Below are 10,889 nucleotides of genomic sequence, written 5' to 3'. Positions count from 1 at the left end.
ATATGATTAAAGTATTACTTAAGGAAGACAATATAAAAACAGACAAATTTTAAAAATAAGTCCACTGATAACAAAATGATTAGTTAGAACCCATGATTGTTACATAGAAATGTTGCATTACCTGGATAAAAGAATGACAAGTTAAAACTCATGATCGTAACATAAAGATGTTGCACTGCGGCTCAAGAATAAGGGTAGAATGTGATCGACTGAATGGACTTTATAGAATTGTTCTGTTCAGGAATAAATGGAGCAAGATAAACTTTATTGTGTCCTACAAAATATTTTGCATGGTTATTTTCTATTAAAGGAAAAATTCACGACTGAAACATAGTTTTGTTTGAATTTCGCGAAAAGCTACACAGGGGTATCAGGGCTAGCCGTTCCTGATTTAGCTGTGAAATACTAGAGAAGGCAGCTGGTCATCACCATCCACCTTCAGTTAAATACTAGAGAAGGCAGCTGGTCATCACCATCCACCTTCAGTGAAATACTAGAGAAGGCAGCTGGTCATCACCATCCACCTTCAGTTAAATACTAGAGAAGGCAGCTGGTCATCACCATCCACCTTCAGTGAAATACTAGAGAAGGCAGCTGGTCATCACTGTCCACCTTCAGTGAAATACTAGAGAAGGCAGCTGGTCATCACTGTCCACCTTCAGTGAAATACTAGAGAAGGCAGCTAGTCATCACTGTCCACCTTCAGTGAAATACTAGAGAAGACAGCTGGTCATCACTGTCCACCTTCAGTGAAATACTAGATAAGGCAGCTGGTCATCACCCTCCACCTTCAGTGAAATACCAGAGAAGGCAGCTGGTCATCACTGTCCACCTTCAACTCTTGGGCTTCTCTTTTTCCGAAGAATAGTGGGATTGACCGTCACATTATAGCTCCCTCACGGTGAATAGGCGAACGTATGTGGTGGGACAAAGATTCGAACCAGCGAACCGAGCGCCCTAACCACTTGGCTGTACCAGGCCGAGAGTTTTGGTGTAGCAGCTTATGTGTGTCCACCAAGAGCAAACATTTAATAAATCATCCTTTCAGACTTTAGTTTCAAACATTTATAAACTAAACTCTTGTCTAATACCAACGCTTAGGACATCCGGGAACTTCTAAGAAGTATGAACAGACAGAATGATCAACATCATCAAATAGTCACCCTTGTAAAGAAGTAATTCACTCATATGGTGTCAGCGTTGTTCCTGTAATGAGGTAAAGTCAGCGTTAGCTTCTGAGAGGTTCATGAAATATCGTCCTGCCAACTAATGTAAGCACACACCTTAACGCAGATATTAGTAAGTCGTCTGATTACAATAAACCTGAACTATATGTTTGATTATTTGTCGAAAAATTTAAGAGCAACTTAAATGTCTTTTAATCCAAGTTATTTAGTAATTAATTAAAAAAAGCACAGACATTGATGGAAACTTGGACAAATTATTTATTATACATTGCGCTGCATCTGAAGGTATTCAGTAACTACAATGTCAGTGCTGTAGGATTTATTGATCTATTACATTATTCTGACTCATTAAAAAGTTGTGGATGCAGGTTTTACAGAAAACAGTAACTTGACGTGATTTTCTGTTTGTTTTTTAATTTTGCGCAAAGCTATACGAGGGCTATTTGCGTTAGCCGTTCTTAATTTAGCAATATTAGATTAGAGAGAAGGCAGCTAGTTATCATCACCCACCAACTCTTGGGCTACTATTTAACCAAAGAATACTAGGATTTACCGTCGCGTTATAACACCCCAATGGCTGAAAGGGCGAGGATTCGAACCCACGACCGTCAGATTACGAGATGAGTGCCTTAACCACCAGACTATGCCGTGCCTATTTTTTTTTTCTATTCTCACAGTTTGTTTGTCTTGCATACCAGCGGATCCTCACTTCACCTTTCACAAATGTTACAATACTACCAATTTTCACCATGGCCAGGTAGGTTACAGCGTCCGACTCGTAATCCGAGGGGCGCGGATTCGAATCCCCGTCGCACCAAACATTCTAGCCCTTTCGGCCGTGGGGGCGCTATAATGTGACGGTCAATCCTACTATTCATTGGTAACAGTAGCCCAAAAGTTGGCGGTGGGTGATAATGACTAGCTGCCTTCCCTCTAGTCTTACACTGCTAAATTAGGGACAACTACTGTGGATAGCCCTTGAATCATCATCATCATCATCATCTGCCACTCGATTCCTTAAGGAACATAGGGTCGCAATCACTGCAGTTTCTGTAACAGGTTTTTAAGTGAGTAGGTTGTTAGCCCACTGCACCTAGCCGTCCCTAATTTAGTAGTGTAAGACTAGAGCAGTGGTTCCCAAACTTTTTCAGCTTGTTACCCAATTTAACATGCCACATTAAGCATGTTACCCCTTTCACAAAATGTTTTCAACATTGATATATATGGCTAAATTAAACTAGAGATATATTGCACTTTATTTATTACACTTTATTTATTTACAATTTATTTATATAATTTATTTACACTGAATTACACTTTTAATTATTGTATTTGATCATTGTGCATTTCTAATGAATATTGCCAAAGATGTCAAGAACATCAGTGGGATGGATGGAGTTGCATACTTGAAGCTAGTTTAGGAATTCTTGGCTTTGTGTTTGAAAGTGCCAGCCTGGCATCGTTTGCAACATTCAAGCGAGTCCTCTTTTTTGTTTTCATCCCCAGCACGGTTGAGTACCCCTTCTCGCACAGATACGTTGTTGAGAATGATACCAACAACTTCAAAACTCTCTTGGACAGAGTTGGATAGTCAGCTAGTTGTGAAATCCAAAAGGAATCTGCATTTTGGTTTTGGAATTTGACTTTCAAGGCTTCATTTGCTCGCATTGTGATCCACTCCTCCTTTGCAGGGAAATCATTATCATGAATGGCCTCATCAGGTACAGAAAAGGGATTAATGATCCACTGAAGACTTGCTGTTTTTAGGTCACTCTCTGGAAAGTAGTGCTGCATGCTTGTTTCAAGCCCCTTCAAATGGTCGCTCATCTCTTTGTTGATGGTCTGTAAAAGTGATCCAGTATCATAACTATTCTCCTCAACAAACTGGTCTAGAGTGGGAAACTGAGCGATCACTCCTTTCTCCAAGCGTCGAATCCAGAGTCTCAGTTTTCCCAGAAATGCAGTCACAGTGTGATGGGCATCAATGACAGTCGTGTTTTGGCCCTGGAGTTGCAGATTATCACTGTTCAGCTCCGCAAATATGTCAGCTAAGTAACAAAGTCGAGCAAGCCATTCCTTATCAGTGAACTTGGTAGCAAAAGGAGATTCTTCTTGCTTCAGAAATTCCTGAAGAGCCGTTCGGAGCTCAATGACTCGACGTACAACCTTGCCTCGTGACAACCAGCGAATATCGGTGTGGTAGAGCAGAACTTGATACTGCTCTCCCATTTCCTTTGCACAGCTCCCTGAATATGCGCGAATTCACATCCCTGGACTTGATGAAATTGACGAATTTCAACACATCTTCAAACACTAATTTCAGATTACCAGGCAGGCTTTTTGATCCAAGAGAGTACCGATGAATGATGCAATGATCTACAGAAATTTCTGGATTCACAGCTTGTATGAGGCCCCGTAATCCACGATTACGACCCATCATCGACGGTGCTCCATCGACGGAGACCTAGATTAAAAAAACAAACTATTATAGATTGCGTCAGTTAGTCATTCTTACTTATCTTTTGCGTTATAATTATATGGTTTTAATTTAATTTAATTAATTTTGGTACTTTAGTATTTCAGTACGACAGGCACGATACTTTTTTGTGAATTATGTATAAAATATTAGCTACACTACAGCTACTTGTACAATAAATAAAACTATATGACTATATGCCATGTAATTCATTGTATTTATACTAATCTAGACTTTATATAAACATCTCTCCCTACCTGTTGAACGCTGTTCCAATCCAATCCATTCGTGGTAAAGAAACTGTTGATGATATTGAAGATATCTTCTCCCTTCGTGGTTGTCAGCAGATCTTCGCATAATAGGAACTCTTCTTTGATCTTGTCCTGGTGGACGTAACGAACGAACCCAAGGAGAACAGCACAACTGGCTACGTCACACGATTCATCAAATTGCAAGGAGAATTTGCTATATGAGCTTTCCTTGATCTCTGTTGTAACTTGGGACAGAATATCTGATGCCATGTCATCGACTCGTCGGCGGATTGTGTTGTTTGATAGAGATATGACACTCAGTTTCTTCGCTTGATCCTCCCCACATACCTTGCTTACCATCTCGTATGCACAAGGCATAATCAGATTCTCTGCAATGGTGTGGCATTTTTTGTTGTTCGGCAACTTTATATGCAACAAAGTAAGATACTTCGACCGCAGCTTGAAGCTTTTGGGCTTGAATTCCAGATGAACCGAACTGGATATTCTTCAGTGCTACAGCTCGGCGCTGAAAATAAGCCTGATCCTCATTTTGAAGATTTGGATGGCACTTCTGGAGGTGAGCTGAGAGTTTTGATGGCTTGAGGCTTTCATTTGTCAACACTTTGTGACATACTACACATTGTGGCCGATCATCTCCACCAGAAGGTAAATTCACAAAACCATAGCGAAGAAAGGCGTCAGAGTAGGTGCGCTTTTTAGACATTTTATTGTTTAATCTGCAGAAAAGAAAAACTGCATAAAAAGTGTGAACAATGTGAACTTATTCTTTATTTTTCATGGCATTCTAGATAGCATTAAAAGAGCTTATTCAGCATAGGAATGATGTAATAGTAGGTAAATACTAACTATACTGCACAGGGCAGTACACATACATACCAGGTTTTGTCTACCTCGGCTGATGCTCACATAGAAACTGACAGTGTGAAATAGAGGCAACCTCAGGCAGTGAGTGACCCGTACTGGACACGTCGATGAGTCATCAGGGTTACTGAGTGACTTGTGTTCTGAAGCATACTTGTCAAAATACTTTTAGGTTACCACACACTTAGATACATATTTTTTCTTTTCTACTACTGTATATTAGTTTTTGATGTTTATTGTTATTTGGTTTAACTTTATTACATACTTAAAATAGGTTTAATTTACAACTTTACATACTAAGACTAAGTTAACATTAATCTTAATACCAGCTACCTCAATGTTTTCTTGATTTTCAGAATTTTAACTTTTTTTCTGTCTCCCCTCCATTACCCCCGATAAATTGTTAAATTACCCCCAAGGGGTAATTTACCCCCAGTTTGGGAACCACTGGACTAGAGGGAAGGCAGCTAGTCATCATCACCCACCGCCAACTCTTGGGCTACTCTTTTACCAACGAATAGTGGGATTGACCGTCACATTATAACGCCCCCACGGCTGGGAGGGCGAGCATGTTTGGCGTGACGCTGGCGCGACCCTCAGATTACGAGTCGCACGCCTTAACGCGCTTGGCCATGCCGGGCCACTGTGGATAGCCCTTGAATAGCTTTGCGCAAAATTAAAACAAAACAAACTAATTCTCCCGCTAGAAGCATGGAGCAGAGGGTTAAAACTGTATCTGCTCAGACGAGACAGTTACATAATTATCTTCAGTTATAAATAAATACTTGTTATTGAAATATTTCACATCAATTAATAAAAACAAATCCTCATTATTTCATCAAGTCACTATTGTTCCCAGAGACTATGTCGTATAGTTGAGCTCGAACTTAAATTTTACACTTCTCATAAATAACCACATACAGGCAACATGTTTTTAATTCTGTTCTTGGTTTAATATTAACAATATCCTGATTTGTATGTTACATACCTGTATTAATTACTTTTATTTAAATTTTAATTAAAGAATAATGATAATAGGGTTAACGTAACAAAAATATATGTAATCTATAGAAATAAAGATCACTTGAAATTCTCGTTCCGTATCCCTCAGGATCTTTTAAGAAATTTGCAACAGCAGTTTTACTACACCCAATCTCACCAGTGATGGTACGTTGAGAGAGACCTTGCTTTTGCAGCTTGACAATTCTGCCACGTTCAAACTCTGTAAACTTTTTAGTCTTTGCCATGTTTTCACCCAATGTAACACAGGAGATGTCAGTGGGAGATGTTGACAATGCTAATGCTTGAACACAAATGACTAAATTTCGTTACGTGTTTACCGATTAACGCTTCGTTTCGGTATGGTCTTAAACTTTTGACCAGCTAGTATTTAGGCTAATTTCATAGCGTTCACATTTTCCCTATTAAATGTTAAAAAAGTTTTTTTACTTTTATTTTGCCTTTTCTTATTTTCATCTTTCGAAGCTCTACTCAAAGAAGTAGTTGAGTCTAACAACGCAAAATTCACATCTTTTCTTTATATTCACTGGCCTTAGGATTTTGGCCAGCAGTGTATATAAACACACATACGTGTAGAATAATACCGTTGAATAAGGATTTCGTTTATTTCTGTTAACGAAAAAGTTTACTGATATCCAGCAACTAATAGACGAAATAACTAAATAAGATATGCGTTTTCTTTAAGTAGTGATAAACATGCCGAGCTGTGTATTATAAGGTCCAAGGTCTGAGCCACACAATGCATTTGAAACGTTCTGCTCTTTCGGCTGTGGTTGTCTTAAAAACCGGCAGTCAATCCAATTATTCAGTTCAAATAGTACAAGCGTAAACCCTTGTTACGAAGAGTGCTTTTGAATGAATATTTTCTTATTGGCAAATACTTCGAAAATATAGATCATTAGCTATATTTGAACCAAATAAATACACCAACCTGAACACACAAACTTATTCCGTAACTGATCTAATATGACACTGTAATACAAAAATTATGAGCCATATAGATAAATGTTTTTAGTATTTTTAACTTGAACAGCAATTATGCAAAGCATTAACTAAGCAGCCAGATAGCAGACTCAAAATGTCAGCCTTAGCTAACATTAATCTATAAATTGTAAGAAGTGAAAACCAACAAGCATGGACTACATAATGTAGTTGAGTATCACGTTATTACACACCCACAGGGGTACAATAATTTTTTTCATTTGTTTTTCTCTCCTGAATTTAGCAAGTTTACCCAATCTTCATGATAATGTTACATGAAGTTCCGCTTCATTTATCTTCCATATACTTTTGAATGCGAGCATGGTTTGTGTGTCGGAGTTACCATTTGTTATTTATTAAGTTTTATGTTATTGTAACTTCAGCTTACAATGTTGCTTACTAGGTGACAGCTTTATAAAGTTTTATACACTCATGTCTTTAATGTTGCTTGTTTAATGACTTTTTACATTCCTATAAGCCTTCCACGTGACCTGTAAGGGCTTAAAATTGCTCAGAATAGCCACAGTTATATTCAGCAACTGCTAACATTTGCGTTTTTCGAGGCCTTGGGCTAGAATGCTATTAGGGATTCACACAGACACATAAACACCTCTCACAATTCTTCTGGTTTTCTATCTTTGCGTGTGTTTGTGTGTTTTTCTTATAGCAAAGCCACATCGACCTATCTGCTGAGCCCACCGAGGGGAATCGAACCCCTGATTTTAGCGTTGTAAATCCGTAGACTTACCGCTGTACTAGCGGGGGGGGGACGTATCTATCTTTGCAACAAGATCGTAGCTACATGTAGGGTGGCCCGTAAGTCCATACCCATCCATATATCTTATGTATCCAGTGTATCTGTGTACTGTCCCTCATTCTCACTGCATAATATTAGGCGACGTCATGTTCTATGAGACATTTTCCTCAACATAGCAGGGGTTATTGTTCCAAATGCCGCAGTAACAGCTGCCTTCAACTCATCATTAGTATTATTGAATTTAACATAATAACATATGGATGGGTAGGAACTTACGGGCCACCCTGTATTAAGATTCTCAGTGGAAAACTGAGTGTGCTCCGAGTGAAACTGATGCTGCAGTTTGTCATTTTATAGATAAAATCCTCAGATTTTTATTGGTTATATGTAATACATAATTAAACATAAGAGAAAATTATTAATATACCTTGTAACAGAGAATATGACAGGTGGGTGTAGTAGGAACGGTTTGATTTTCTGTTGATAGCTCTGTAACAAAAAAATTAATGGTTCGTCTGAGCTCTGAAAATTTTATCTTGAAGAACTTTGCTTAGTTTCTTGCTCTTTCAAGAGGTGGTGAAAAACACGAAAAGAAATGTCAAACTAGGGGAAATTCAGGATTTAAAAAATATTTCATTGTAAAAATAGGAACATAAAACTTGTACGTTATTAAAATATTTATTATTAGCTAAAATTTTAGGATATTATCATTGGTATAAGATAAAAAGATGAGTACAATTTTGAACGTAAAACACTGAAACTTTGTCATGTATAATAATGGACGCCCAGATTGAGAAAGTTAAATGAGCAAAAATTCTTTCAGAGGAGGTATTTGAAAACTACAATTTCTATTACTTTGGGAAATGTCAGTGGTAATGCTCTAGTGGAATGAATAACATTTGTGTATTTTACAAGAGTTATTTGTCTTTCATTTCTTGCATTATTGTGTTCTAGACATAATCTAACTTAAAATACAGTTAGAAAATAATCCATTGCTGTTTTATCTCCTAATTCAATATAAATCCATGCAAAGATTTCATATTGTTTTTCTGGTGGTGTTTTTGTTTTTTTCTCACATTATGTTGAAAGACGTTTTTTGGGGTGAGGGTTTTTTTTTAATGCTACTATATTAAGCTGTGCTATTATTTTTACCTGGAAGTAAAATAACAAATGAAAGTTCTTACATTTATGATATCTAAGATTTATCATTTACAGATAAACACGTACTTATACATGATAAAAATATGGTATGATTAACATTCATGATACTTAGTTAAATTTAACTTAGTTCTAAAATCTAAATATGTGTGTTGGCAACCAGAATTTGATAGTGATTTCTTTGACAATTTGTAACTCCTGAACGTTAATTTTGATAGCAATTTATGTATTCATTGCATCTTTATAAACATGTTGTTTAACCAACTCTTTTAAGACCAGGAATTTTATATTTCTGAGAACCAAATATTATTCAGAATTTACCAAAATACCAAGGTTTTAGATTTGATTTATTTCATATTTTATTGCAGAAAGGTTAAAAAAATGTATTACTTGATTCAGTATTACAAAATCTCTTATGAAAGTACCCCACAAAGTCCATGGGAGGTTTATTTTTGAAAGACATCTTTTTGTTATGTTGTGATAACTCAAAGTAGAAGATTGAGAGTTAGCCCCTAGGTTAAAATGCACATGAACAAATATTAATAAAACAAATTCTCCATTAAAAATTTGACTTTTCATGTGTAATAGCCTTGTAATGTTTAGTAACAATCTACCAAATTTTGTGAATATACATTTAATATATTAGAAGTTCCTAGTATGTAAACTAATGAGTACAAATAGTTATGGGTTTGATCCAATAAGTCTAAGCAGTTTCAGTAAAGTTCATAAACTACTTTAAAAAATTATTAACTGAAATATTTACCACGGAACTATAATCTTATATTAATATATATTAAAAGTTACAAACCTATGTTAGTTTACATTATAATGCTGTTTAATGAGCAACAATAGATTGCTTGAGTGTTTTCAAATTATCTTTTTAGAGTTACCTACACACCAATTAACTTTTACCTTGTGCTGTCCATATTATGTGTACATGTAATTTTTCATGTATCAAAACATATTTCCAACTTCTGCAGTGTTGATTTTGTGATATACTGTTAACAAGATATTAAAAATTTTACACATATAGACAGAAACACTTAATTAGTTAAAAGGACTTTGTGTTATGTTTTGTTTCTTTCAGGAAAATCTTCTTTTAAGATGAAGAACAGAACTTGAAACTAACAGATTTTGGTTTTTGTGCTGGACCAAAGGCAATTTGAACTTGTTATTTTTATCTAAAATTTGCAAAATGTTTTATTGGAATTTTTGTAGTCACAAATAAGTAACTGAAGAAACAAAAAGTCTAAATAAATGAGTTTCATTTATTTTAATTTTAGAAAATAGTTAATCAAAAGAAAATCCAGATATAGTGGTTTCTGCACATGCAAAGATTAATATACTTCTTAGCTCAAGATAGTCAAAAGACAGGTAAATAAATTTGTTTAAAGAATTTTACCTGAAGTCACTCCAAGGAAAAATATTTATCAGATACATTAAAAAAAACCCCGTAAAAGTTACATATATTTGTGTACATTTCTTTTATTTTTCTTGAAATTAAACCTAATAAGTTATAGGAAATTGTACTACACTAGTTTTTCAGAAGACACGAGATGATACAAACAATACATACCAGTTGTTAGGATAAGAACATCTTTTGTAAGTTGGCAAAGCATGACTAAAATCATACTTGTCATCCAACATTAGTATTAAGACTATTAAATTTTCAAACGTTTTGTTTTTCATCTGTTTTTGAAGGATTGAAGAATGGTGGTGCATTCTCTGACTTTTGCTCAATCCAATAAACATATTAAGAAAGTACGAGTTTTTGAAAAAGTAAAGAAATTTTGTAAAATTCTATTTATTTTAAAAATACTTTTAAAATAAACTGGTTTTTGTTGAGTTTATTCATTTGAGAATAATCATTATATCATGGCAAAAGAAACTGTTGTTGGAACACATGCTAATAAATCTTGTACTTTTAAGGGAAGTAGGGAAACACACCTAGAAACATGTTGTGGTAGTCCTGCATATGCTGCACCAGAATTGATTAGTGGACAAGAATATTTGGGAAATAAAGTATGTACAAAAGGTTTTATATTATTACAAGCAAAATATGCTTTAGTTAGATAATATTTTCTTATTTAAAGATATAGATTTTACAAAGACAATTTCTATGTAAACAGAATTACGTCATTATTTGATTGAATGAAAATGTGGAATGAATAATGAAA

The 10,889-nt window shown here is 35.5% G+C and overlaps 1 protein-coding gene and 1 long non-coding RNA gene across 2 annotated transcripts in view; both read right to left on the bottom strand.

Moving 5' to 3' along the window:
- Positions 1-256: 256 nt before the first annotated feature.
- LOC143223493 (uncharacterized) overlaps positions 257-10,889 on the bottom strand; it is a 41,036-nt gene continuing 30,403 nt past the window's right edge. Inside the window, exon 5 of the long non-coding RNA XR_013012937.1 lies at positions 257-1,206. This is a non-coding gene — a long non-coding RNA (uncharacterized LOC143223493). The remainder of the gene's footprint in view (positions 1,207-10,889) is intronic.
- On the bottom strand, positions 1,449-5,386 carry LOC143223848 (protein FAM200B-like). Its single transcript, XM_076452327.1, has 4 exons — positions 4,812-5,386; positions 4,263-4,651; positions 3,073-3,235; positions 1,449-1,497 (listed from the first exon to the last, which is right to left on the bottom strand). The coding sequence occupies exons 2-4, from the start codon at positions 4,636-4,638 to the stop codon at positions 1,449-1,451; spliced, it is 588 nt and encodes a 195-aa protein (XP_076308442.1). The 5' UTR covers positions 4,639-4,651; positions 4,812-5,386.

This window comes from Tachypleus tridentatus, chromosome 8 (genome assembly GCF_004210375.1).
Source record: "Tachypleus tridentatus isolate NWPU-2018 chromosome 8, ASM421037v1, whole genome shotgun sequence".
Lineage (NCBI taxonomy): Eukaryota > Metazoa > Arthropoda > Merostomata > Xiphosura > Limulidae > Tachypleus > Tachypleus tridentatus.
This window is presented reverse-complemented; position numbering and strand designations above follow the sequence as displayed.